Source organism: Nelumbo lutea, chromosome 2, assembly GCF_056320005.1.
Source record: "Nelumbo lutea isolate HS-2025 chromosome 2, American lotus-T2T, whole genome shotgun sequence".
Classification (NCBI taxonomy): Eukaryota; Viridiplantae; Streptophyta; class Magnoliopsida; order Proteales; family Nelumbonaceae; genus Nelumbo; species Nelumbo lutea.
Window position 1 is genome coordinate 12040419 of NC_142685.1, and position 15316 is coordinate 12055734.

The 15316-nt window shown below is 38.6% G+C and overlaps 1 protein-coding gene across 3 annotated transcripts in view; it reads right to left on the minus strand.

The window, feature by feature from the left end:
• LOC148868596 (Tetratricopeptide repeat (TPR)-like superfamily protein) overlaps window positions 1-15316 on the minus strand; it is a 62493-nt gene that overhangs the window by 9442 nt on the left and 37735 nt on the right. For all 3 annotated transcript variants that reach the window (XM_088971791.1, XM_088971793.1, XM_088971792.1), the window contains exons 12-17: window positions 11428-11504; window positions 8981-9055; window positions 8631-8823; window positions 3342-3461; window positions 3098-3236; window positions 2571-2611 (exon numbers count right to left, since the gene is read on the minus strand). In XM_088971791.1, the coding sequence (XP_088827917.1) occupies window positions 2571-2611; window positions 3098-3236; window positions 3342-3461; window positions 8631-8823; window positions 8981-9055; window positions 11428-11504 (645 nt within the window). The remainder of the gene's footprint in view (window positions 1-2570; window positions 2612-3097; window positions 3237-3341; window positions 3462-8630; window positions 8824-8980; window positions 9056-11427; window positions 11505-15316) is intronic.

Consider the following 15316-nt stretch of genomic DNA (forward strand, 5'->3'; position numbering starts at 1 on the left):
TTCCCTACAGCCCCATTGTCCACCATTCTGATGCGTGTTTTTGGGTGTCGTTGTTTTGTCCATAACCTGTCCCCTACTCGTGGTAAGCTTGATCCCCGGGCTATTCTTTGTTTTTTTCTTGGTTACCCTTTATCTCGAAAGGGGGATCACTGCTATGATCCCATTGCTCGCAAGTATATGTTTCCATTGATGTCTCATTCTTTGAGAATCAACATTTTTTCTCGGTTTCTCCTCAAGGGGAAAGTATGGTTGAGGAGAAACAGGCAGCGATTCAAATTCAACTACCTCCTTTACCCGACCCTCCTCCATTTAGGGTTTTTCATCGTCGCCATTAGAGCCAGCAGAGTTCAAGAGCCGTGGAGCCTGACACTATGCAACCAACATCATCGGATTCACCCGAGGCAGATCCGTCTCATCAGTCAGGTACACTTGCTTCCATTGATATATCTATTCCTCTAAATGTTGATTCACCTGTCACCAGTGACCTTAATATTCCTATTGCTAAGAGGAAGGGTGTTAGGTCTTGCACCACTAATCATCGTATTTCTAATTTTGTGTCCTATGAGCATGTTTCGCCGTCATACCGTGCCTTTCTCTCTTCTGTGGACAGTGTCCCCCTTCCTAAGACTGTGGCAGAAGCTTTGTCTAAACTTGAATGGATAGATGCAATGCAGGAAGAAATTGATGCTTTACACAAAAATGGCACTTGGGAGTTGGTAGACCTTCCTGAAGGGAAGGAACCAGTGGGGTGCAAGTGTGTGTTCACAGTGAAACAAAAGTCTGATGGAACTGTTGAAAGGTACAAGGCTAGACTGGTAGCAAGAGGCTTTACACAGGTATATGGAGTGGATTATGCAGAGACTTTTGCTCCAATTGCCAAGATGAACTCTATCAGGATTCTTCTTTCCTTGGCAACAAATCTTGACTGGGATCTTCACCAATTGGACATCAAAAAGTGACTTGGAAGAGGAAGTGTACATGACCCAACCCCTAGGGTTCTGTGCCAAAGGCAGTGAACAAAAGCTGTGCAGGTTAAAAAAAATCTCTATATGGGTTGAAACAATCACCTCGGGCTTGGTTCAGTAAGTTTCATTTAACAGTTCAACAGATGGGGTTCAAACAAAGCTAGTCAAATCATACTCTATTTGTCAAAAGAGGTGAAGGTAAAATTGCAACTCTTATTGTGTATGTGGATGACATAGAGATCACAGGAGATTGGGAGGCTGAAATCTGAAGACTGAAAAAATTCTTAGCCATTAAATTTGAGGTGAAGGATCTAGGCCCCTTACGATACTTCCTTGGAATTGAAGTTGCCTGCTCTCACAAGGGCATCTTTATTTCTCAACGGAAATATGCACTAGATCTACTAGAAGATACAGGCAAGTTGGGGGTAAAACCATTTGACTCACCTATTGAACCTAATCACCATCTGGGAGACAGTCGGGGAGAGTTTTTGAAAGATGTAAAGATGTTTCAGAGACTCGTGGGGAGACTTTTGTATTTGTCTATGACCAGGCCTGATATTGCCTATGTAGTGGGTGTCCTTAGTCAATTCATGCACATCCCTAGGACAATTCACTTTGAGGCTGCAGAGAGGAACTTGAGATATCTCAAGAAGTTTCCTAGAGCTGGTTTGTTGTTCCAGAAACACAATCACTTAAAAGTGAAAGTATATACTAATGCAGATTGGGCAGGAGCAGTCAATGACCGAAAGTCTACCAGTGGGTATTGTGCCTTTGTACGAGGAAACCTTGTCACATGGAGAAGCAAAAAACAAAGTGTAGTGGCTAGATCCAGTGCTGAAGCAGAGTATAGAGCAATGGCTCATGGGGTTGCGGAAATCATGTGGATAAGAAATTTGTTAGGTGAACTGGGTTTCACAGTGAGCAATCCTGTCACTCTACTGTGACAATAAAGCTGCCATCAATATTGATTCTAATCCAGTTCTGCATGATAGGACGAAACACATTGAAGTGGGCAAGCATTTTATTAGAGAGAATCTTGAAAGTGGAGAAGTGTGTACACCATATGTCAACTCAGAAGAACTTGCAGATACCATCATGTGCGGCACAAAGATTTGTGTGACAAGTTGGGCATGATTGACATCTATGCTCCAACTTGAGGGGGAGTGTTACAATAATCTAGTTGCTAATGTTAGGGTCTGTTTCGCTAATTAAAGTGTTTTTTATTGTGTTTTTTTCTTTCTGTTATGTATGTTACTGTACACAAGGGCACAAGGGTCTTTTCCCTTGTTATTTCTACCGCCCTATATATATTAAAATAAAGGCTGGCACTGCCAGCACTATTACATTGCAAAACCCTTCTCTCTTCTCTCCTCTCTTCTCTTCTCTTCTTCTCCTCTTCTCTTCTCTTCCTCTTATTTTTGGCCGGCCATACTGTCAAGAGAACCAAATGATCCACAGTACAGAACAACCCCTAAGAGCATATAGGAAAAATTAAAGCAACTGATGTAGGATAGAAAGGCATTTCGAAAAGAAAAAAAAGTAGGATAGGAAGCACAAAAATTTTTCAGTCAATGTAAAAAATGAATGACCAGAGAAATGTCATACCATATTTTCTCTAAAAGCAAAGAAGCCACCTTCAAATGGTCCTGTTTATGGAAAATTAAGCAATCAATATACAAAAAAGACTTTTAATAAATGCAAAAAAAAAATCATAAATGCCATAAGTATTTATTGTTTGTTTGAAAAAATGTGTACACTAATTAATTTTCTAACGAAATTTAGAAGAAAAACTTGCCAAAACAGAAAAACATGTTCCTTTTTTGTTTTTGCATAAATACTAACACGGTTAGAGAAATGCAAGCTTTTCATAAGAGTTTGTGTAATTATTTATCCAAAAGTTTTAACTTTTTTTACAATACATTTTCCTTTCACTTTCTCAAACAGAGCTTTCCAATATAAATCTGAGAGAAAATGATTAACAATTCCAACAAGTTGCTTCTACCAAAAGAATGAAAGGTTCAGGAGAAAAAGGACGCATGACCAAATTAATCAGTTAACTAAATGCCAAGTGAATATAAATTAATTAGGAGGCAAAGGCTAACGGATGTAAAGAAGGCACATATTATACCAACCTAACAGATAATTTTTATCTGGTGTAGGTGTCCACCAAGGTCGTGACTGCATATCTTCATTGAAGGTCAAAGATTTGCACCCATCCCTATTTGAAAGATCAAGTGACTGAATACCGGAGTTCATGCTTTCAAGAATACACTGAAATAGAGAATAAACATTTTAATATATAGGAACTGTTAAACATAAGAGAACAGTAATATATGAAATCGTATTTAGAAGTTAGAACTTCAGAACATTTGGCACCTCTTCTTCTTCAATGTTGTCTGCTTTCTGCTTCAGTTGTAAAATAGGATATTCAACCCTCACCATCAAATATTGGTAAGAGTGCTGCAATCGCTCTTTGAACTGAACAAACTCAATTACCTAAAAGACAATAAATAAAAAATATGGTCATTTCATATTATCATCATCAATATCCACGCCCTATTCCACTTTTATGTAAGGTTAATAGGAATGCATTAGTACAACACCCACAGAAGACAATACATTGCTAATACAAGGAAAAGAAACACTATAGTGACTGCATTGAGCAAGGGAGTCTACCCAATACAATTCAGCTCTCAACTCCTCTAGCTACATTGTCAGGCATCATAAGCCAGGGCTCTCACCTCTTATAAAATGCTGGAGGACCCACAGATACTTGATACCTAGTCTAACCAGTCAACAAAAGTCGCCCTCTACTACAAAACACCTTACATCAATAAATTTTATCGACCTATGTGTTGAATATAATGTTTAATGCATGGAGAAGCATGAATACTAAAAAGTATCTGTGGGATCATTGTCACAAGAAGACCTTCAATTTTCTATCAAAGCACAAAAGAAGGATCATGGCCACAAGAAGACCTTCTGACATCATGGACCATTGTAAGCCTTGTTCCACAGGATACTTCTGGACAATAAGATTCAAGTTTCATGTAATTTGATGGAGATTTGAGACTTTACTGAATAATTTTCTTCTCATCATTCATCACTTAGGCCTAGTAAACCTCTGCTTCATGCAGTTTTTTTATGCTGAAATGGTTGTTTCTTTTTCTTTTGACTTCATGTATCATATGGCAAAATGATTACAAAAACGTTAGTGACCATGTACACCAAGGATTTGTACAGTGGGGATATACAGTAATATATATCCTAAGTTAAAATTTATAAACAGGTTCTGAAACACCAAAAAAGCATTGTATGGAATTCCTTCAGAAGCTTTCTGAATCAACAGCAAAAAAGAAATGGAATACTGTCCACATCTTAATTTCAAATAACTAAAGATTTCTCTACACCCCCGAAAGACTACCAAATTGCCAATGGAAGCTTTTACAGGTTATTTGATCCAGTGGTTATTAATCCTTCCAATTCTCTCATAATTGCTGGCTTGCTGCCCCCTATCAACCATGTAAATGTCTCTTAAGGGTAGTTTTTTCAGTTGCAACTAAGGTAGCCAATTGCAGATGTTTTAGAAATGTCAACTAATCAAGATTTGTAGAATTTGAGAGAATTGGATTTCAGAAAGAATACTGCAGAAATAACAATTTATTGATTATGCTTGACTTGGTAAGCTTTTTCTTTCCTTTTTCTCATTGTGCTTACATGTGTGCACATATTAGTGTAGCCAGTCAAGGCACCATTGCTTGGTCTGGTGGTAAAATCAGGCTGACAAGAAGGATTTTATTATGGTGAAAGTTTCAGAGCAAACTAATTTAGATTATTATACATTTGTTAGCGGTAATCTAGTATCATGAATAAGAAAACACTCTCCTGGGATAGTTGGGAATTGTCCTTGAAGGTCCTACAGGACTATACCATGACAAACAAACAGCAATAAAAATTGCACATAATCCAAAGTACCATAATAGGAGTACAAGTGCACAACAGCAAGCATATTTTAGTGGATTGGTTTTATTATGGTAAATGTTAACAGGTAGAGAAATCTGTTCTCCTTTCATAACATCTGAAAATCAACCATCTATGTTCAATATTAGCAGTAGTGAATATACTATGTAATGTATAGAGAGGCATCAATGTTTTTTACTTGGTTTATCATAAATATCACAAGTGATTTGATTGTCCTATTCTTCTTACTGCCCAATGCGTCTTTGCTTGCCTTTCCTATGTTCTCCACTTCCCTCTCATAACTCTCTTCCTTCTTTCTAATATTTACAGGTCCAAATCTCAAAGTCCAAGACTCTGATGGAGGGCATTTAAGACAGCACAAACCAATCTACCAGACTGACAAACTCTGTTAGACCCAACACCCAAGTAGGTCAAAAGATATTTCTCCCACCACTCGTATGAAAGCTTTATCCTCCTGAAAGCCCAGTATTCTAGGGAGTGTGCATCAGAACTTCAAAGCACTACTTAGTATGGGGACTGGGGAATGGGGGACAAATTCTCTAAATTCATCTGTAGTAGAGGATCATGGCATATCGGACAATTCTCTACCATCTTCACAGAGATATCATCGCACAAGGAGCAAGATACATTATGTATGCAGGAAAAACTTTATCCACAACAATGGCACCTTCATCCCACAAAATACAAATATTATATATGCAGGAAAAGTTTTTTCTTGAACAGACTGAATGGATGTAACCATGTGTTTATATCATATAGAACTAAAGATATAATAGATCATCAGTTTAACCAGGTGAAAGAAGGCATAAAAGAGTCCCTTCCATTCTCAGTCTAATGCATTTCTTTCCAGTATTAATACAAGTCTAATTTTTGGAACTCAAAATATTTAAAAATTTTAAAGAGAAAATTCTAAAAGAATGAGCAAAATACCCTTATGCTGCATATGTTTGAAACAGTGTTTTAAAAGGCGCAGGAGGCGAGGTGCCCTCAATACGCCCTGAAGTGTATGCCAGAGGCAATGACACTGCTGAGGCGTGCGCACGCCTCAGGTGCAAAAGGCATGCGTCACATATGCTTTTTTCATAAGGTGTGCTAGAGGTGTACACCTCATGCGCCTCATTCCTCTTCTTCCTCATCCCCCTCCTCTTAAGGAGGCTTACGCCTCTTGCGTTCTGAACTACCTCACGCCTCTAGGTAGTGGAATGCCTCGCATCACGCCTCCGTGTTTTGAAACATTGGTTTGAAATGGACTCAAGCACTGAGAAGAGCACTCAGTGATACAGAATTGGATAGTACCTCAACTCTCTTGTCCATTCTTGTTGGGGTTTTCTTGGAGCCTACAAAAACAGATAGTAGGATTTGGACTTTGTCTCCTTCCGGATCCTTTTACTTGTGCCTCCCTCTTAAAAGCCCTAATACAACCGGAAATTCCCATTGGCTTGCCATTCCCTGTCAAGGAAGTGTGGTGTCAACCTATACCTCCAAGGGTTGGGAGTTTCTGTTGGGAAGCTTTCTTGGAAAGAGTTAACACAGGTGATTTACTTCAAAGAAGACCCAATAGCTGTTTATCTCCACACTGATGCGTTCTTTGCAAAGTTGCTGGTGAGTCCGGTTACCACTTACTAATATCCTGTGTTTTGGCAAAAAAAATTTGGGAATGGTTTGCTTCTTTGTTTGGGTGCAGGTGGATCTCCCCAACAAATGTGCAAAGCTTGTTTTCCTTTTCTCTTGACTGCCCAACAAAAAGATCAAGAATCATGTGGAGATGTGTGAGAGCTGATGTTCATTGGACAATATGGGAAGGAAGAAATTCAATGATCTTTTCAGAAAAGGAGAGAGGTTTGGCAATTATGCTAGAAGTGATTCATATAAGAGTTCACAGATTTTTCAACAGATGATATGTTAAGAAAATGGAAAGAAATTGCTAGGTCAGTCTCAATTAAGAAAACCTCGAATCTCACATGGAACCCTCCACCTCCTGGTTTTATTAAACTGAATTTTGATGGCAGTAGCATGTGGAATCTAGGGTCTTTGGGTACTGGGGGTGTTAAGAGATGAGAAAGTAATGTAATAGTTATGTTCTCTGGCCCAATTGAAGTGGGAGACTCTTCGAGGGCTGAGAAATTGATTATAGAGGGTGATTATGTGATCGTAGTGGACTGGCTAAAAGAAGACACTTCTAAGATGTGGAGCTACAGTAATGCAAAGAGAAAGTTCAAATGGCTGATCAAGATGGAAGTTCAGTGTACTTGGGTAAAGAGAAATGCAAACTCCTTTGCTGAAGGATTAGCTAGGCAAGGGATTAATAGGGTTTCTGGGTTCTGAGCTCAGTTGTAATTGTTGTTTTTATCAGTTTGGGTGCATTCCCAACTTTTGGGGAGTTAAGATACCTTAGCTCCTCTTCATCAAAAATTGGATGATAAAAAAGCAAATATGCCTTAGAAAAGCCTATAACCTCATAGTTGTTTAAGAGCATTCCTCCCAAGGGGGCACCGCATTTAGAAAATATCCTCTTTAAGAATATATATATATATAGGATTTCTTTATGTACTTTAATCTTTACATGCATTTCCCGACCAAATCCATGCAAATCTGTATACTTTTTTCAGGCATATATGTATCCTTTTTACTCTCATAATATTACTCATTCTCTATATTATTAGCAGTGTTTTCAACTTGTTCATAGACCCATCTTGTAAGACCGATAACCTAGTCACAATCAGTGTTTTCAAAGTGCAAGGGCCAATTTGCGCTTGAGGCGAGGCACACGCCATTTTAAGAAAGGTGCAAAATTACAAAAAAAAACTAAAAATGAAAAAAAAAATAATTGCAAAAATTCAAAAAATATTAAACATAATGTTAATAAAAAATATAAACTAAAGTTTTAAAATAAATGCTTTAAAAAACCTATTATCTAAAGTTAAAACATAAATATAACATGTAAAGCGTATTCAAATAAAAATTTAAAAATAAAAGCAAACATATAAAGCATTTTCAAGCATGTAAAACCCGCAATCTCTTTTTCTCCTTAATTGCATTGCTTCAAGTAGCTAATGTGATGTAAAACCCAAAATGCGCCTCGCCTATGCGCCTAGGCAAGCCTTTTAAATCACTGGTCACAATTTCAGCTTGGATCAACCTCTAACCTGCAAAACCAGATTGTTGAACTGTTGGCTAGCTTTGTATTACTTTACTTTTCCAATTTTTTATTGTTATGGACTGATAAAAAATTATTGTTATGGTATCACATGTTGGCCCATTGACCAAGACAGTTTAACTGCTGAATAATGTTGTCAACCCATCACAACTCTGGGTTCAGTTAACTTATGGCCCATTGCATTTTATATTTATATTTTTTTAACATTTTTGTTCGTATGATATCACGGGGTCGACCTGGTGATGCAAATGGTTGAACATGGCCCATCCACCTAGAAGGAAATTTGGTCCATCCTCTGGGACGGTTTTTAAAACATTGCAACAGATCATTTACCAAGGGGAAGAGCAGTTCAGCCTCCAGACCAGGATTCAAAACATTAATTATGAGATATGGATGGAGTGGCAGTAGGCAATGCATAACCCATAGTCTAAACAAAATAGCAATAAGAACAAGCATAATATTTTAGGCAACCCTGGAAAATGGCAATGAAGAAAGTATAAGCAGATCCTGAAGAACACAACACATACTTTTGAGTAATTACGATGTCGATAAGCAAGGAAGGTAAGGTCAGCAGATTCTCTGAAGTGATCATCCATAAATTTGAGATAATCCTTTAGAAGGTCAGTTAGCTCATTCCAAAGGGGAGATACTAACATCTGGGGTAAAATATGGTGAGAAATTGTTTCCAGCAGGATATTCTTTATCTCCAGTGTTTTATACCTACAGAAGAAGAGGTATTTAGTGATAGTCAATAAGGCCCAACTAGGTATGGCTATATAATCAAAATAGTCAAAGAACTGAATGTAGTGAAAGATAGCTAAAAAATAACAGTTAATGAACCAAAAAGAATATTTTGACAGTATTAGATTGAAGTTACCATTCATAGGCTAATCGAAGGGCGCTCAAGTGCGAATATAAGTGCAACAATAGAATCTTGTATTGCCACATATTTCTGCTAAAAAGGACCAGATAAACAGGTGTCATTACCTTCAGCAAGAGACAACCTCTGGAAAGAAAGAAATGTTACAGACCAAAAATGTGATCTTACATACATAATGATAGATGTAAATCAAGGATTGGAGATCATCATCAATTGAAGAAAGAGAATAGTTAACTGCCAATTCCATGCCCAGATAAAGGAGTGTCATTCCAAATTGGCATCTGGCATTGAAACTTTTGCCAACTCTTTTGGTTATTTAGCACTCATCATTTAACAATGGATATGGTACTAAACTGAACAGAATGGCAAAACAGAATTCGATGAAGAGATCATGGAGGCTTACTGTTATATATGTAAACTGACTATCTACTTCTGCATGTATTGCTAATGAACTTCTTCTCTAAAAAGAGGTAATGTAGAGAAGTAGTAAGAAATGATTTAAGCACTAATAACTTAACAGTAGATATGGTTTTAAATAGAATGGATTGGCGAAACAGGATTCATGTAGCTGACCCCATATAGTTGAGGTAAGGCATGGATGATGAGGATGATGAGGTAGAGAAAACAAGATAAACATAAATAAAGACAAGAGAGCAGATATCACCCTTATTCCGCCATTTCTCTCTCTAAGTCACATCCTTCATTCTTTTATACACTTCCACCAATTCCAACATGATTCAAATATCTGCAAGAACCTATCTCCCTTATTGGGCAAACTCTTTCACCATTTCTAGACTTCCACCATCCCTTGAGAGATTCCAAGATCCAAGAAAGAGCTCTATATTTTCACAAATGGTCTCAAGTTTTTTTATAGGTAAATTAAGTTCTTATTTCCGTCTATGAAGAATGTTTATGTACAAATTATTATATATCCCAATATATAGGATGGAAGAATTCCACCTTCGCTTTTTTATCCAATGCATCATCCATATCACTTGCCAACCTTTGAACCCACTGGTATCCTATCTCCATTACCCTCACCAACCACCTAATCTTCTAAATTGTTCGCCATCTACTGCCAAATCACCTCGCTATTACTGTTCTACAAGGCTTGAAGCTGACATGGTTAATGAGTATTTAACTTATCCAACGCATCATCCATACCATTTGCCAACCTTTGAACCCACTGGTATCATACCTCCATTACCCTCATCAACCACCTAATCGTCTAAATTGTCTGTCATCTACTGCCAAATCACCTGGCTATTACTGTTAGCCCAACTGACCACCACCTTAAAATCACTTTCTATCACCACTTTGTAAATACTCATTAACCATGTCAGCTTCGAGCCTTGTAGAACAACTGTTAATTTTGATCGTAAAGAATACTGGCACCAGTTCGTCCATGATAAAATTGCTAGGATCTTGCCATTTCCATCCCTAACACCCCGCTCACACTAGAACGGCCCAGATTGCCAATGCTGCTACCAGCAAAATTCCACCCTCAACGAATCCCCAACTCAAAGTGGTCTCAAGTTGTACAACTCACAAGTCAAAGCCCCATTAGTGGAAGATATTTCTTCTAGTGCCTTTAGTATCTCTAGATTATAGCTTGAACTAGTCTCCTTGGCCTTAACTAACTGTACAATTCTATTAAAAAAAACTCGAGGCCGCATTTTGTTCACAAGAATAGGGGTCTGGAATCAGAATCAGAATGGGCTATTCCAATTCCAACTGTTTGGTTGGGCGGAATTGGAATGCCATCTCCATTCCTGGTGGAATGGCATTCCCCCATTAGAGGGAATGGGCATTCCCTACCCCTTCCTTGGGAATGAATCCCAATCCTGCTGATTCCAATTCCTATTCTCATTCCTGTCTGAACCAAACAGACTATGGGAATAGACCATTCTGATTCCGAATCTGATTCCAACTCCGATCCTAAACCAAACGGACCCTGAATTTATATCCACCTCTGAGTCACAGGCATGAGCAGAAGTCTGTGGTGGTATGATGTAGGAGATAAATCTCATCGTAGTGCAATATTTTGCTAGTAACTTCAGCTTCCACATATAGACATTAAAATGGTGTAGTAACAATCTTTGGATTGGATGTGATGTTAGCTCCATCTTTGGCCTCAAAATTCCCATGAGGACAGAAAAAATAAACAAATTTCCCATGTTAGACTGGATACCGATCTAACAATTAGAATATTTTGGCATGAAATGGCCTCTCTCAAACTCAAACCCACAATTTCATGCTTGCAAAACTGAGATATTATCTTTGAACCCAAACTGCGCTATTTCCACCCAATCTAAAAAAGAAATTTCGAAAAAGAAAAGTACCTGAGCTTGGGTTGAACCATAAAAAAAAAAAAAGATAATAAGAATTTGGTGAACTAAAGATAACAATAAATTAAGGAGAAAATGCCAGTCTAGAAATCTGACCTTCGGATTGTCAAACCAAATTCCAGAACCATAATTGCCTCTAGCAAATAACCAAGATTCCGGGTCCGCCAGAATAACTACAGAATAAGTCAACTTGAATATGAGAACTAAACCCTTGATTGAATGACAAAATAAAAAAATAAAAATAAAAAAAAAAGTAATGGATAAATATGGGCATAAATGCACGAGTACTTAGAAGAGACAGAGAACAGCACAAAAACAGAATAATTTTCCAAAAACATACAGAAAGACCCAACAAACATCCATTACATGCCAGTTCTTAGTGACAAGAGCAAAGAAAATATATGTGCTGGAAAAACATTATCAACAGCAGGACTTCTGCATGAAAACTATCACAATGACTAGAATAGACAAAACCTGCACTACATAGTACATACAAAGAAGAACCATATAATCCAGGGCCGGTGTACAAACAGAATCACACACATTATCACCAACAGAATTGTACATAAATGTTTTTAAAGCCAACCCGGAAACAGAACCAGAACCGCCTTTCCATCCACATGGCGGGTCAGCGATTCAACCATCCAGGTCAAATGGGGTCAACCTGTGACATCATAAATTAAACAATAAAAATATAAAATAAACATACAGAAAATTGCAAAAAATGGGCATGTCTCTAATATTATATATACATTATATTACACAAAGAAGTGCAAAAAATGAGAATTACTGTTAATGATGATGGAAAAGACAAAAAATATAACCTATGACCAAATAACCAGGTCAAACAATTTAACCAGATGGGTTCACCAGATTGGTTACCGAGTCAACAGTTTTTTGCAGTCAACAGTTTGGGATAAAATGGACCCAGAAATATGGACAGGTGACGGGTCAATTAGTCCAACCAGCCAGCTCGACTGCAGGTTGGAAACACTGGTTAACACGTGAAATAGAAAAGTTGACACGGTATAAGAATACACACACAAAATATTTTGATTATTCACAAAAAAAAATGAATACACACACACACACACACACACATATATATATATATATATACTTCTTCACCTTCTTGAGGGACTCAACTAAATTCAAAAGACAATCTAAGTGAGGGAGTGGACCCTACAGGGTGATGTATCAAAGTAGAAGCAACCCTAAAATAAGTCGAGCTTTAAAGCTGTCAATGAGTCGGGTCTTGTTTGGGACAGGGTAGACCAGTCCCACACCAATTATTAATCGGTTCCATAAAATAGACCTATAATCAAACCAATTATTAAACGGAATAATCAGGTCTGACCCAACTAGACCCGAATATAATTGACATATACAATTCTTCATGATAACAACAACTTGGAACTTCATTTTTTATAATATAACCTTAATAATTGATTAAGTGATTTAAGTGAAATTATATTATATACTGTCTATGAAATTTACCCTTTTACACATAAAATATAATAAAAATTATAAGAAAACAAGGAGACCATTATATGTTACTAACTATACAATCGGCTTGGAACAGCAAGAACAGGTCTGAACCCAATAATTAATCGGGGCACAAACCACAGAACCAGAAGGTCCAGAACCGATATAAATGGTTCAGTCAGTTTGATAACCAAATGCAAACAAAGAACAAAGCAGATGAGGCTGGCAAAAATTTTAGAACAGAGACAAAAGAATGATAGGAAATGGAAAAGAATGAGAAGCAGCATAGGATGGAAAGGGTAATATAAGAAAAAACCAAGCAAAAAAGAATCCCTTATCACAACAAAGGAGCTAAGAGTTTTCCCAAACCAAGGAAATATATATCCATTAAAATTTTGAGAAAATGTCACCCTAAGATCAAGAGCAATACAAATGCCATACCACACAAAAAGAACTGATCTGTTAGACAAGAGTAATTACTTATTCTACCTCACACTTTTTCTATCACAATCTGAGAATCTACCTTAATAAAAATACTCTAATGGATCACAGCTACAGAACAGATGCTCTATGCTCTGGAACACAGAAAGTAGCTGTTGCCCAGTCAACAATTCAAACAAGTTGCACTAGATTTATTGGCCAACCGTTATTTCTGGAAATTCTTCCAAACTCAATGGCAGAATGCTTCCTAAAGAAAATACATCAAAGTTTAGAATTGAGAAATTCCCACTAAGAAAAGCCCATACCAGAATTGTCAGTAAGCCACGAGCAAAGATCTAAAAATCATGATTCACATTGATGGACAATTGAACTGTATCCACTTAGAGTATTTCTAACATCAGCACCCAAATGAAATCTCTCTCTCTCTCGAATTCAAGAGGTTGGCTCCCTCGAAGAGCCCTATGTTGGGCAGGTTCCTAACAAGTTGGTATCGGAGCCAGCATGACCAACACAAGGACAGCATCAGTAGATGCCTGGGTGGATCAGATGGAGGAAGAGATCCATCGAATGTCATCAGACCTCATAGAAATGAAGGAACATTTCACCACTCTCCTCAATCAGCTGGAGGATATGTCAACAAAGCGAGCCGCAAGAATCGATTTCCCCATCTTCTCAGGCGGCAACCCGACCCCCTGGATTCTCAAAGTCGAACGATATTTCGATTACCATGAGACACCTAGGCAAGATAGGGTGGCTCTAGCTTCGGCGCATCTTGAGGGAGAAGTTATCCTATGGTATCAATGGTACCGACGGGGGTACCCTCGTCAATCTTGGGCAAGCTTCACCAATGCCTTGACCATCTGTTTTGGGTCATCTAGATTCGAAGATCACGATGAGAATCTTGCAAAACTGTGGCAGATGGGATCGGTTAAAGATTACTAGATGGAGTTTGAAAAACTAGCTATGCGAGTCCAACAGTGGATGGAAAAGGGGCTAATGGGAAGCTTCGTCGGCGGCTTAAAGGAAGAACTACGACTGGAAGTAAAGGCGATGCAGCCTACTTCGGTTATAAACGCAGCAACACTAGCAAGGTTGTATGAAGACAAGTCCGCTCGAGCAAGAAGGATGCATAGGCCAGGGGGTTCTGTAACCAGACTAGCAGCACTGGACAAGGAGGAAGAAATATTAGGTTCAGACCCACCCGTTGTCCCATTCAGACGACTGACCTAGGCTGAAATGCAAGCCCGCAAAGACAAAGGCCTCTACTACAGTGTGAAGAAAAATTCAGGTCGAGCCATCGGTGCAAGAAACAAGAAGCATTTCTCCTTAAAACAAAGACCGAGGAGGAAGGTGGCTTCACCGATTACGGGGAATCTATCCTCGGGCGGGAAATACAGACCAATGGGACACCTAAAATATCTCTACAAGCCCTTATGGGACTTGCGTCCCACAAACAATGAGAGTAGTTGGGTTAATCCAAGGGCGCCACGTGTCAATCCTCACAGACAATGGCAGTTCCATTAACGTCATAACTCAATTTTTTGTGGATAAAATGGGACTCCCAGTTCAACCAACAATGGTTTTTACGGTACATGTGGCCAACGGTAATAGCATATCTTGAAACAGTATATGTCAGAGCCTACTACTAAAGGTTCAGGGTCACCAGTTTTCGGTGGACCTATACCCCCTTCATCTCAGTGGAGCAGACATGGTGCTAGGCATTCAGTGCTTAAGAAAATTAGGCCCCAAGATCTGTGACTGGGCTTGTCTCACCATGGACTTCACGTCGAGGGACTTTACAGTCCATCTACAAGGGCAAACATGCAAAGGCCCAAGGCCCATCAGTCTTGCAACATTAACAAAGCAAAATGGGAAATCTGAATCAGCCCCTATTCATGCACATGGACTAGAATTGGGCCAGCCCATCCTTAGCTAACAGCAGCTCAAATGGGCTTGGAGACTACCACAGCCGCCTACAACAACTCCTCCAGCAATATGACAGCGTGCTCAAAGAACCCCAAGAGCTTCCACCACCCCGAGAGCATGACCATCGCATTCC